At 55.3% G+C, this 13,221-nt stretch overlaps 1 protein-coding gene across 2 annotated transcripts in view; it reads right to left on the bottom strand.

The window, feature by feature from the left end:
- Positions 1–1,934: 1,934 nt before the first annotated feature.
- The window catches only part of GRM7 (glutamate metabotropic receptor 7), a 236,553-nt gene continuing 225,266 nt past the window's right edge, over positions 1,935–13,221 (bottom strand). The window contains exon 10 of one of the 2 annotated variants that reach the window (XM_058844701.1): positions 1,935–2,020. In XM_058844701.1, coding sequence (XP_058700684.1) covers positions 1,971–2,020 — 50 coding nt within the window. In that variant the 3' untranslated portion in view covers positions 1,935–1,970. The remainder of the gene's footprint in view (positions 2,021–13,221) is intronic. The other variant, XM_058844700.1, reaches the window with a different exon arrangement.

Here is a 13,221-nt window from a genome sequence, read left to right as displayed (position 1 = left end):
AACTGATCAAGTTGTCTGCAGAAGATGGGAGGATAAATGCCTTCCCCAGGATCCGTCAGAGCAGCCCAGCCGTGGTTGCCATGCCGAGGCTGCTGCAGGTGCTGTGCTGCAAAGGCAATGAGCTTCCCCTCAGCTTCTCCCTTCTCTGCCCCAGCTCAGCCAAGCCGTGCCTGGCAGATTGACTCTGATTAATTGCTCATTTAATTACCTTCTGCTGTGCTGCTGTATTCACGTCCTTCAGGAGTCTCAGCAGTTGACAGCAGCTCTGGAGAGCTCAGACACGAGCTTGGCACCGTGGGACTCCAGCTTGGCTTTGGGGTTCTCACAGACCTTTCAAAGTCCCTTCTGAGCACTTTTCCCCTGCTGCCAGCTCCCCAGGACTGACCCCAGACCTGCTCCATGTGCCTGACATCGGCATGAAATAAATGTTAAATCACGAGGGGGAAGGGGGAGGGAGCAACTGAAAAAATATATTTATTGGAGTAAATAAAAAAAAGTTAACCAAAATCCTTTATTGATACATTCTTGGATAATATCACAGGATCGAGAGAATGGAAAGGGAGGGAGGAGGTCGCGGCAAAGATCGGTTTCACTAAATTGGCACATAAGCAGCAAGATTAACGAAATTACTTATTACAAACAGTATAAAACATACATGCTTCTGTAAGTCCTTATCACACTGGTCAATCATGGTGGGGCATCAACAAAGAAAAACCTCAAGACATGTAAAAGCCATAATCTTTCCTCCAAATATCATAAGAATCATCGAAATTATTGCAAAATAGTCATATACCTTAAAGAAAAGAACAAAATAGAACACAAATACAAATATCAAACATAAATTATTAACATGTACCATAAAATACATTACTGGCATGCATTCCAAAGATCAAGACCTCTACTAAAACTCAGCAAAAATCCTTCCTGCTTCCTCTGCAGCCCATCGGAGGTGTGAAGGGGGGGGACAAACTTCGCCAGCACAGTTTTTGGTCTTTAAATTCTTTTTTTTTTTTTTGTTCGTTTAGTTAAAAAAAATAAGGTATATGGATTGCAGTGATAGAAGAGTAATAATAATACAAGTCATGTACACGGGCCTCAGATCCTCGGCTGTCGGTCGGTTTGAGGGGTGCCGAGAGCACGGGGCCTCGATGAAACTGTGCATCCAAAAAACAAAGAGTGACCTCGGAACAACATGGATGGCAATATGCAAAACTCCTCACAAACTGTACAGAGTTGAAAATCTTGCAGTCTGGAAGTACATAGAAAGACAGAATCACCCCTCGGAGCGCGGAGCGGCGGCACACAGCTGGCCCGGGCAGGAGCTGCAGCGTTGGGCCCTGCCCGGAGCAGATCCTGGAGATCCTGGAGATCCTGGAGATCCTGGAGATCCTGGAGCAGATCCTGGAGATCCTGGAGATCCTGGAGATCCTGGAGCAGATCCTGGAGATCCTGGAGATCCTGGAGATCCCGGAGCAGATCCTGGAGCAGATCCCAGAGCAGATCCCAGAGCAGATCCCGGAGCAGATCCCAGAGCTGCTGGAGCAGATCCTGGAGCTCCTGGAGCAGATCCTGGAGCAGATCCTGGAGCAGATCCTGGAGCAGATCCCGGAGCTCCTGGAGCAAATCCTGGAGCAGATCCTGGAGCAGATCCCGGAGCTCCTGGAGCAAATCCTGGAGCAGATCCTGGAGCAGATCCTGGAGCAGATCCCGGAGCAGATCCCAGAGCAGATCCCAGAGCTGCTGGAGCAGATCCCGGAGCTCCTGGAGCAGATCCCAGAGCAGATCCTGGAGCAGATCCCAGAGTGCCTGAAGCAGATCCTGTAGCAGATCCTAGAGCTCCTGGAGCACCTGGAGCAGATCCCAGAGCAGATCCCGGAGCAGCCAGAGCAGATCCCGGAGCAGCCAGAGCCCAGCTCCTCTCGCCCCCGTGCCCGGGGCTCAGGCAGGCACGGCCCGGGGCTCAGGCAGGCTTAGATCACCAGGTTGTTGTAGCTCACGTATTTCTTCTTGGCAGCAGGGCCTGCGAGAGAGGAGACGGGGTCAGAGCCCACGGCAGGGCCTGGAGGGGCTGGGGCTGCTGGGGCACTGGGAATGGGGATACACTGGGAATGGGATACACTGGGAATGGGATACACTGGGAATGGGATACACTGGGAATGGGATACACTGGGAATGGGGAGTGCTGGGAATGGGGATACACTGGGAATGGGATACACTGGGAATGGGGAGTGCTGGGAATGGGATACACTGGGAATGGGGAGTGCTGGGAATGGGATACACTGGGAATGGGATGCACTGGGAATCGGGATACACTGGGAATGGGATACACTGGGAATGGGGAGTGCTGGGAATGGGGAGTGCTGGGAATGGGATACACTGGGAATGGGGAATGCTGGGAATGGGATACACTGGGAATGGGATACACTGGGAATGGGATACACTGGGAATGGGGAGTGCTGGGAATGGGGATACACTGGGAATGGGATGCACTGGGAATCGGGATACACTGGGAATGGGATACACTGGGAATGGGGAGTGCTGGGAATGGGATACACTGGGAATGGGAACACACCAGGAATTGGGATATGCTGGGAATGGGGAGTCCTGGGAATGGAGCATTGGGATGTGCTGGGAATGGGGACACACCGGGAATGGGAACACACTGGGAATGGGAACACACTGGGAATGGGGATACACTGGGAATGGGATACACTGGGAATGGGATACACTGGGAATTGGGATATGCTGGGAATTGGGATGTGCTGGGAATAAGGGATTGGGGATGTGCTGGGAATTGGGATGTGCTGGGAATGGGAATGGGAACACTCTGGGAATTGGGATGTGCTGGGAATTGGGATGTGCTGGGAATTGGGATGTGCTGGGAATGGGAACACTCTGGGAATTGGGATGTGCTGGGAATTGGGATGTGCTGGGAATGGGAACACACCAGGAGCTGGGATGTGCTGGGAATTGGGATGTGCTGGGAATGGGAACACACCAGGAGCTGGGATGTGCTGGGAATTGGGATGTGCTGGGAATAGGAACACTCTGGGAATTGGGATGTGCTGGGAATGGGAACACACCAGGAGCTGGGATGTGCTGGGAATTGGGATGTGCTGGGAATTGGGATGTGCTGGGAATGGGAACACTCTGGCTGCTCCCATTCCCCAGCTCCCGCCTGCAGGGCTCCGGGCAGGCGGCTCCCAGGCCAGCCTGAGCTGCAGCCCCAGCTCTGGCTGTAAACAGAATTAGCAGGGATTGATTTTGTCAGGCTCCCGCAGTCTGGGTGACTGCGCCGCTGAGGCACCACAACCAGATCCTATTAAGATTTCTGTTTTGCAAAAACAGTGACATTTCCTCCAACTTCTTAAATCTCCTGGGCTAAACTTGGCTTTTCGCATGGATAAAGCGATTCTTATTCAAGTTTTATGACTTCTGAGAATTTTTCAATATGGGGATGAAGGTACCAGCTTTCCTAATGATGACCTTCAAATCCAATCTGTTTGCAAACAGAAGGAAATCAAACCAGTCAGAGCTTTATGAGCGCCGCTACACGCTCCCATCAGGAAAACTGCAAATATTTGCAGCTGAACACAAAGCAAAGTGTTCTGCAGTACTCTGGCAACACTGACAGATCCAGGACACAGAACCATGGAATATTTGGAGTGGGAAACATCAGGATCACCCAGCCCAGCTCCTGGCCCTGCCCAGACGCCCCCAAATCCCACCCTGACATCCCTGGAGCTCTGGAGCACCCCTGGAGCTGTGGCAGCCTCGGGCTGTGCCCATTCCCTGGGGAGCCTGGGCAGTGCCAGCACCCTCAGGGGGAGAATCTTTCCCTGATCTCCAACCTAAACTCCACAGAGACCAAAAAAAGAGCCTGGATTTACAGTTATCCCAGTTTGCTAAAACACTGAAGTGGAAATCCCACAGTCTTTGGGAGAATTTGGCATAACTTAAGCAGTTTGCTGAATATTTCCAGCCTGCTAAGCTGGGGCAGCCTCCACCCACACCTTGGATGATGTTTTTAATGTGGTGTGTTTCATTTTAAAACCTTCTCAGGAGGATTTATTAGATGCTGTGGAAGGAGAGGTGAGAACAACAATTGGATTTGTTCTGCAAATGTGCTTTTCAAACTTCATTGGGCTTGGGCCTCCCAGAGCTCCTCTCAGCCCCTCTGCAAAAACAGGACATGGATCCCACCCAGAGCTCTGTGTGTCTCCAGCACCCCTGCATGTGTGCCAGCCCCTGAACACCCCCTGCATGTGTGCCAGCCCCTGAACATCCCACCTGCATGTGTGCCAGCCCCTGAACATCCCCCCTGCATCTGTGCCAGCCCCTGAACATCCCCCCTGCATGTGTGCCAGCCCCTGAACATCCCCCCTGCATGTGTGCCAGCCCCTGAACATCCCCCCTGCATCTCTGCCAGCCCCTGAACATCCCCCCTGCATGTGTGCCAGCCCCTGAACATCCCCCCTGCATCTGTGCCAGCCCCTGAACACGCCCTGCATGTGTGCCAGCCCCTGAACATCCCCTGCATGTGTGCCAGCCCCTGAACATCCCCTGCATGTGTGCCAGCCCCTGAACATCCCCCCTGCATGTGTGCCAGCCCCTGAACATCCCCTGCATGCGTGGCAGCCCCTGAACATCCCCCCTGCATCTGTGCCAGCCCCTGAACATCCCCTGCATGTGTGCCAGCCCCTGAACATCCCCCCTGCATCTCTGCCAGCCCCTGAACATCCCCTGCACCTGTGCCAGCCCCTGAACATCCCCCCTGCATCTCTGCCAGCCCCTGAACACCCCCTGCATGTGTGCCAGCCCCTGAACATCCCCCTGCATCTCTGCCAGCTCCTGAACATCCCCCCTGCATCTCTGCCAGCCCCTGAACACCCCCTGCATGTGTGCCAGCCCCTGAACATCCCCTGCATGTGTGCCAGCCCCTGAACATCCCCCCTGCATCTCTGCCAGCCCCTGAACATCCCCCTGCATGTGTGCCAGCCCCTGAACATCCCCTGCATGTGTGCCAGCCCCTGAACATCCCCCCTGCATCTCTGCCAGCCCCTGAACATCCCCTGCACCTGTGCCAGCCCCTGAACACCCCCTGCACCTGTGCCAGCCCCTGAACATCCCCTGCATCTGTGCCAGCCCCTGAACACCCCCCCTGCATCTCTGCCAGCTCCTGAACATCCCCCCTGCATGTGTGCCAGCCCCTGAACACCCCCTGCATCTCTGCCAGCCCCCTGCATCTCTGCCAGCCCCTGAACATCCCCCCTGCATGTGTGCCAGCCCCTGAACACCCCCTGCATCTGTGCCAGCTCCTGAACATCCCCCCTGCATCTGTGCCAGCCCCTGAACATCCCCCCTGCATGTGTGCCAGCCCCTGAACATCCCCTGCATCTCTGCCAGCCCCTGAACATCCCCCCTGCATCTCTGCCAGCCCCTGAACATCCCCCCTGCATGTGTGCCAGCCCCTGAACACCCCCTGCATCTGTGCCAGCCCCTGAACATCCCCTGCATGTGTGCCAGCCCCTGAACATCCCCTGCATCTGTGCCAGCCCTTGAACATCCCCTGCATGCGTGCCAGCCCCTGAACATCCCCCCTGCATCTCTGCCAGCCCCTGAACACCCCCTGCATGTGTGCCAGCCCCTGAACACCCCCTGCATGTGTGCCAGCTCCTGAACATCCCCTGCATGTGTGCCAGCCCCTGAACACCCCCCCTGCATGTGTGCCAGCCCCTGAACATCCCCTGCATGTGTGCCAGCCCCTGAACATCCCCCCTGCATGTGTGGCAGCCCCCCAGGCACCCCGAGCCCTCAGGGAGCATCCACAGCTCCCTCTGCCCCCCTGACAGGCTGTGCTGTCCCCTGGCTGTCCCCTGGCTGTCCCCTGGCAGCGGTGTCACCAGGCAGACATCGCTGCTGCTCTTTCACAAGCACCTGCTCTGCCCTCCCCCAGCAATTCCGCCTGGCTGGAGTGCAGTGCACAGACTGCAGCCCAATATCAATATTTCCCATGGTGTTCACTGTTTCACTGGCAAAGGAAGGATTTTAGTCCCAGGTATTTCCAAGATGGACATGTAAGAATCTCACGTGCAGCTCTGCAATATTATCCTGAAACCCTCATTCAGCTCTTTCCTCATGCCCCAGACAGGAGCCTGTGCTGTCTGTTCAATCAAGGACTGATCCCACAAAGTGCTGATCATCTTCAGTTCCCATTAACTTCTCCTGCACACGAAGGTGTCCAACATCTGCCAGGATAAAACTCATTATCCTTCAAGGCTGCACTACAAATACCAATAAACTGGGGAACGCCATTAAACGCTGAAGAAGGGTAAAATGAGCCTGGGAAAAAAAAATGTCATCATGGAACAGGTTGCAAAGTAATTCCATGTATTATTTTGTGATGTACTTCAGCTTTACCCATTACAAGCTCCAATTTCAAGGAGCAGCAGCGTTTCTAGGACTGAAATTTCGCTGCTCCCACTGCCAGTTCAGCTCATGCCACCCCTCCAGTGCCCCCAGGCTGTTACTGGGGCTCTCAGCAAAACCAATCGTTTTGCTGTGGAGTTTTCTCAGCAGCTCAGCCCCGGTACTCCTTTCTCATTTCCAACAGGACGAGGAACCAGCGGTGCCAAGGGGATGGAGCCAGGAGCGCTGTGGATACGGCTCTGAGACAGTGACACAATCCTTGGCACGGCCCTGCCTCACCTGGATAATGGAGCCGACAAAAGCATCATCCATAATTCAGATAAAATGATCCATAAAAGCCGTGTGGTTATTTTCAGAGAGGAAGGACAATGTTACTTGTTCGAAGGCCGGGGGGGATCATGTCCCCGATGGCTGCTGGAGCATTTCCCCACTCTGCTCCTGCCTGCAGCTCAGCCCCAGTGCAGCTCCCGGACACGGACAGCTCAGGACAGCTCAGGACAGCTCAGGACAGCTCAGGACAGCTCAGGACAGCTCAGGACAGAGACAGGCTGCCTCCACAGTGAACCTCTCCCGAGCCACAGCTCATCGTTATCACTGGCAATTAGCGCCAGGTATGGATTTGGTTTTCCTCAAAGAAATGAATTTACATGAAAACGGGGCCGGTGTTTTAATGCCGCAGCCACAGCGCTGCCTGCTCCCCCGGGCACGGGCACAGCAGTGCCACTGCTCTGCGACACGGTGACATTCCCCACCCCATATCCCTGTTCATTAATGCACACATTAATTAGCGCAGCCTCCAGCCGGGAGCAGCCCCTGCAGTGCTGGGACATTCCCGGATCCAGGGAATCCCGGAGCCGCTCCAGCAGCGGGGCTCGCTCCCAAACGCGCTGTAGGAGGGAAATATCCCGGCTCCTGCCTCCCTTCTGCAAATAAAGGTTCTCCGGAGGCATTTGCACCCTGGAACTTCCTTGGAAAATAAAAGGGGACCTTTCAAAAGAGCCTTAAGCACCTTAAAAAGAGCTTTCCTGTCGCAGTTAGAGACAAGCGCCCTTTCGTGCCGATTTTCCGCTAATTAGCGGTGATGAGCGACAGTGCCGGCAGGAGCGGGACGGAGCAGGGGGAGCAGGAGGGACAGCCGAGGGATGCAGGGGGAGCAGGAGGGATGCAGGAGGAGCAGGAGGGACAGCCGAGGGATGCAGGGGGAGCAGGAGGGATGCAGGAGGAGCAGGAGGGACAGCCGAGGGATGCAGGGGGAGCAGGAGGGAGCAGGAGGGATGCAGGAGGAGCAGGAGGGAGCAGGAGGGAGCAGGAGGGAGCAGCAGGGACAGCCGAGGGATGCAGGGGGAGCAGGAGGGACAGCCGAGGGATGCAGGGGGAGCAGGAAGGAGCAGGAGGGATGCAGGGGGAGCAGGAGGGAGCAGGAGGGAGCAGGAGGGAGCAGCAGGGACAGCCGAGGGATGCAGGGGGAGCAGGAGGGATGCAGGAGGAGCAGGAGGGAGCAGGAAGGAGCAGGAGGGATGTAGGGGGAGCAGGAGGGACAGCCGAGGGATGCAGGGGGAGCAGAGGAGCTCTGCGAGGCTCCGCTCAGGCACAGGGATAACCCCGCAGAGCCACGGAAGCAGCGAGGCTGGAAACGTCTCCAGACCGGCCAGTGCCCCCTGCAGCCGCTGACCCTGGCCCTGAGGGGCTCCTCGGCTCCTGCTGGACACCCCCAGGGCTCCGCTGCCTCCCGGGGAGCCTGACCCCTCCTGGGGGAAGAACCTTCTCCTGCTCCCCCGGCGGAACGGCCCCGCTGCAGCCCGGGACAGCTTCCCCTCGCTGGGCAGGGCACAATGTCCCTGCAGCCAGCCACGGCTGCACAGCTGGAACACACGGGGACAGCCTGCACATCTGCACATCTGGAACACACGGGGACAGCCTGCACAGCTGCACATCTGGAACACACGGGGACAGCCTGCACATCTGCACATCTGGAACACACGGGGACAGCCTGCACATCTGCACAGCTGGAACACTCGGGGACAGCCTGCCACATCTGCACAGCTGGAACACACGGGGACAGCCAGCCACGGCTGCACAGCTGGAACACACGGGGACAGCCTGCACATCTGCACAGCTGGAACACTCGGGGACAGCCTGCACATCTGCACAGCTGGAACACACGGGGACAGCCTGCACATCTGCACATCTGGAACACACGGGGACAGCCTGCACATCTGCACAGCTGGAACACTCGGGGACAGCCTGCACATCTGGAACACACGGGGACAGCCTGCACATCTGCACAGCTGGAACACTCGGGGACAGCCTGCACATCTGGAACACACGGGGACAGCCTGCACATCTGCACATCTGCACAGCTGGAACACACGGGGACAGCCTGCACAGCTGGAACACACGGGGACAGCCTGCACAGCTGCACACCTGTACACCTGCACACCCACACAGCTGCACACCTGTACACCTGCACACCTGCACACCTGTACACCTGCACACCTGCACAGCTGCACACCTGCACAGCTGCACACCTGCACACCTGTACACCTGCACACCCACACACCCACACAGCTGCACACCCGCACAGCTGCACACGTGTACACCTGCACACCTGCACACCCACACACCCACACAGCTGCACACCCACACAGCTGCACGGGCAGACCAAACACCCTCCTCAGAGCACAAGAATTCGTTCCTTTCCAGCAGCGGCCACAGTGAGAGCCCACGCCCGTCCCCTTCCAGAAGCGAGTAACAGGATGGGGAACAGCTGCATCTCTGTGCCAATAACACACCAAAAACAAACACACAGAAGCAAAAATCCTCTTTGGACTTACGAGTTTCATCACTTGACTGGTTTTCATTATCTTGGGCACAGGTCACAAAGAGAGGAGCTCCCACAGCACCCCAGAGCAAGGCAGAGCTGTCAATACTGACTCAGAGCCAGATGTAATCACTTGCACTTCAATTTTATGCACATTTGTAACCTCTTCCATGCTTAAAGAGCAAAGATTTACAGTGCAAGAAATGAATTTTATTGCGGCCCCCAGGCATCTCAAGCTATCAAACACATGAAACATCATCTCAGCATTCCCAGCTCCGAGCAGGGACGGACACCGGGATGGCTCCGAGCCTGGAACTCCTGCTCTGATTCCCTCTGCAGTCACTGGGGCAAATAATTCTTAGCTCCTCTCTTTCATTTCCTTAATTCTGGCTTAGCAACCCATATCATTTGTGCCAGGCAGAGCAGAGGCTGATTATTAAATCCTACTTCTCGTCCATCTAAAAGCAAAATGGAGCTACGTGGTTCCTCCTCCATGTCTGCCAGAAAGACAGAGCTATCCCCATGCTCTGCTGCCTTGAAATTGGGGAATTTAGATGAGAGCAAGATGAAAGCAACAGGCCTAAATGATTCTACATGCTTGCCCAAACGCCAACAAATGGAATGAAGCTCGGAGAAAATAATTTTAAATTTGGTATGTGAATGTAAATGGATTGTTCTTTCACATTTTGACATCTCTGTTGTGCTGCCACAGTGTTCTGGCAGCTGATGAGGGCTCTGAGAGGCTGTGCTGTACAAATTTCACTGTCTGTGCTGGTGGGTGCCTCCAGCCCAGACCTGGGGATTTGATGCAGAGGAGCAACTGAACATCCTGTTTGGATAACAGGATATAAATAAATGAAATAACAAATATAACATTAGGAAAAGTGTGTTCCCCCCTAACTGCTTTGCAGCCTCCTGTTACAAATGCTCTCTTCAGCTGTCACTGTCGCTGTGGGTGCAGCAGCACAGGCAGGGACAGCGGGGACATTCCGGGTGTGGGAGATGGTTCAGCACATCCCAGACAGCAGCAGGCAGGGAAAGGTGCTGAACACATTCCTGCTGCTCCCTGATTTCGGATCTTCTGGGACACAGCCGGCCAGGTGTGTGATGAGCCGGACAGGCTCTGGGTGTGGCAGCCACAGGACACGCTCAGGTGACACAGTGCCCAGGTGACACAGTGCTCAGGTGACACAATGCTCAGGTGACACAGTGCCCAGGTGACACAGAGCTCAGGTGACACAATGCTCAGGTGACACAATGCTCAGGTGACACAGTGCTCAGGTGACACAGTGCTCAGGTAACACAGTGCTCAGGTGACACAGTGCTCAGGTGACACAATGCTCAGGTGACACAATGCTCAGGTGACACAGTGCTCAGGTAACACAGTGCTCAGGTGACACAGTGCTCAGGTGACACAATGCTCAGGTGACAATGCTCAGGTGACACAGTGCTCAGGTGACACAATGCTCAGGTGACACAGTGCTCAGGTGACACAGAGCTCAGGTGACACAGTGCTCAGGTGACACAGTGCTCAATGCTCAGGTGACACAGTGCTCAGGTGACACAGTGCTCAGGTGACACAGAGCTCAGGTGACACAGTGCTCAGGTGACACAGTGCTCAGGTGACAGAGAGCTCAGGTGACACACTGCTCAGGTGACACGATGCTCAGGTGACACAGTGCTCAGGTGACACAATGCTCAGGTGACACAGTGCTCAGGTAAGACAATGCTCAGGTGACAGAGAGCTCAGGTGACACAGTGCTCAGGTGACAGTGCTCAGGTGACACAATGCTCAGGTGACACAGTGCTCAGGTGACACAGTGCTCAGGTGACACAGAGCTCAGGTGACACAGAGCTCAGGTGACACAGTGCTCAGGTAACACAGTGCTCAGGTGACACAGTGCTCAGGTGACACAGTGCTCAGGTGACACAGTGCTCAGGTAACACAATGCTCAGGTGACACAGTGCTCAGGTGACACAATGCTCAGGTGACACAGTGCTCAGGTGACACAGTGCTCAGGTGACACAATGCTCAGGTGACAGTGCTCAGGTGACACAGTGCTCAGGTGACACAGTGCTCAGGTGACACAATGCTCAGGTGACACAGTGCTCAGGTAACACAGAGCTCAGGTGACACAATGCTCAGGTGACAGAGAGCTCAGGTGACACAGTGCTCAGGTGACACAATGCTCAGGTGAGCTCAGGTGACACTGCTCAGGTGACACAATGCTCAGGTGACACAGAGCTCAGGTGACACAGAGCTCAGGTGACACAGTTCTCAGGTGACACAGTGCTCAGGTGAGCTCAGGTGACACAGTGCTCAGGTGACACAATGCTCAGGTGACAGTGCTCAGGTGACACAGTGCTCAGGTGACACAGTGCTCAGGTGACAGTGCTCAGGTGACACAGTGCTCAGGTGACACAGTGCTCAGGTGACAGTGCTCAGGTGACACAGTGCTCAGGTGACACAGTGCTCAGGTGACAGTGCTCAGGTGACACAATGCTCAGGTGACACAATGCTCAGGTGACACAGTGCTCAGGTGACACAATGCTCAGGTGACACAATGCTCAGGTGACACAGTGCTCAGGTGACACAATGCTCAGGTAACACAATGCTCAGGTGACAGAGAGCTCAGGTGACACAGTGCTCAGGTGACACAGTGCTCAGGTGACAGAGAGCTCAGGTGACACAGTGCTCAGGTGACACAATGCTCAGGTGACACAATGCTCAGGTGACACAGAGCTCAGGTGACACAGTGCTCAGGTAACACAGTGCTCAGGTGACACAGTGCTCAGGTGACACAATGCTCAGGTGACAATGCTCAGGTGACACAGTGCTCAGGTGACACAATGCTCAGGTGACACAGTGCTCAGGTGACACAGAGCTCAGGTGACACAGTGCTCAGGTGACACAGTGCTCAATGCTCAGGTGACACAGTGCTCAGGTGACACAGTGCTCAGGTGACACAGAGCTCAGGTGACACAGTGCTCAGGTGACACAGTGCTCAGGTGACAGAGAGCTCAGGTGACACACTGCTCAGGTGACACGATGCTCAGGTGACACAGTGCTCAGGTGACACAATGCTCAGGTGACACAGTGCTCAGGTAACACAATGCTCAGGTGACAGAGAGCTCAGGTGACACAGTGCTCAGGTGACAGTGCTCAGGTGACACAATGCTCAGGTGACACAGTGCTCAGGTGACACAGTGCTCAGGTGACACAGAGCTCAGGTGACACAGAGCTCAGGTGACACAGTGCTCAGGTAACACAGTGCTCAGGTGACACAGTGCTCAGGTGACACAGTGCTCAGGTGACACAGAGCTCAGGTGACACAGTGCTCAGGTGACACAGTGCTCAGGTGACACAGAGCTCAGGTGACACAGTGCTCAGGTAACACAGTGCTCAGGTGACACAGTGCTCAGGTGACACAGTGCTCAGGTGACAGTGCTCAGGTGACACAGTGCTCAGGTGACACAGTGCTCAGGTAACACAATGCTCAGGTGACACAGTGCTCAGGTGACACAATGCTCAGGTGACACAGTGCTCAGGTGACACAGTGCTCAGGTGACACAATGCTCAGGTGACACAGTGCTCAGGTGACACAGTGCTCAGGTGACACAGTGCTCAGGTGACACAATGCTCAGGTGACACAGTGCTCAGGTAACACAGAGCTCAGGTGACACAATGCTCAGGTGACAGAGAGCTCAGGTGACACAGTGCTCAGGTGACACAATGCTCAGGTGAGCTCAGGTGACACTGCTCAGGTGACACAATGCTCAGGTGACACAGAGCTCAGGTGACACAGAGCTCAGGTGACACAGTTCTCAGGTGACACAGTGCTCAGGTGAGCTCAGGTGACACAGTGCTCAGGTGACACAATGCTCAGGTGACAGTGCTCAGGTGACACAGTGCTCAGGTGACACAGTGCTCAGGTGACAGTGCTCAGGTGACACAGTGCTCAGGTGACACA

Source organism: Poecile atricapillus, chromosome 9 (genome assembly GCF_030490865.1).
Source record: "Poecile atricapillus isolate bPoeAtr1 chromosome 9, bPoeAtr1.hap1, whole genome shotgun sequence".
NCBI lineage: Eukaryota > Metazoa > Chordata > Aves > Passeriformes > Paridae > Poecile > Poecile atricapillus.
This window is presented reverse-complemented; position numbering and strand designations above follow the sequence as displayed.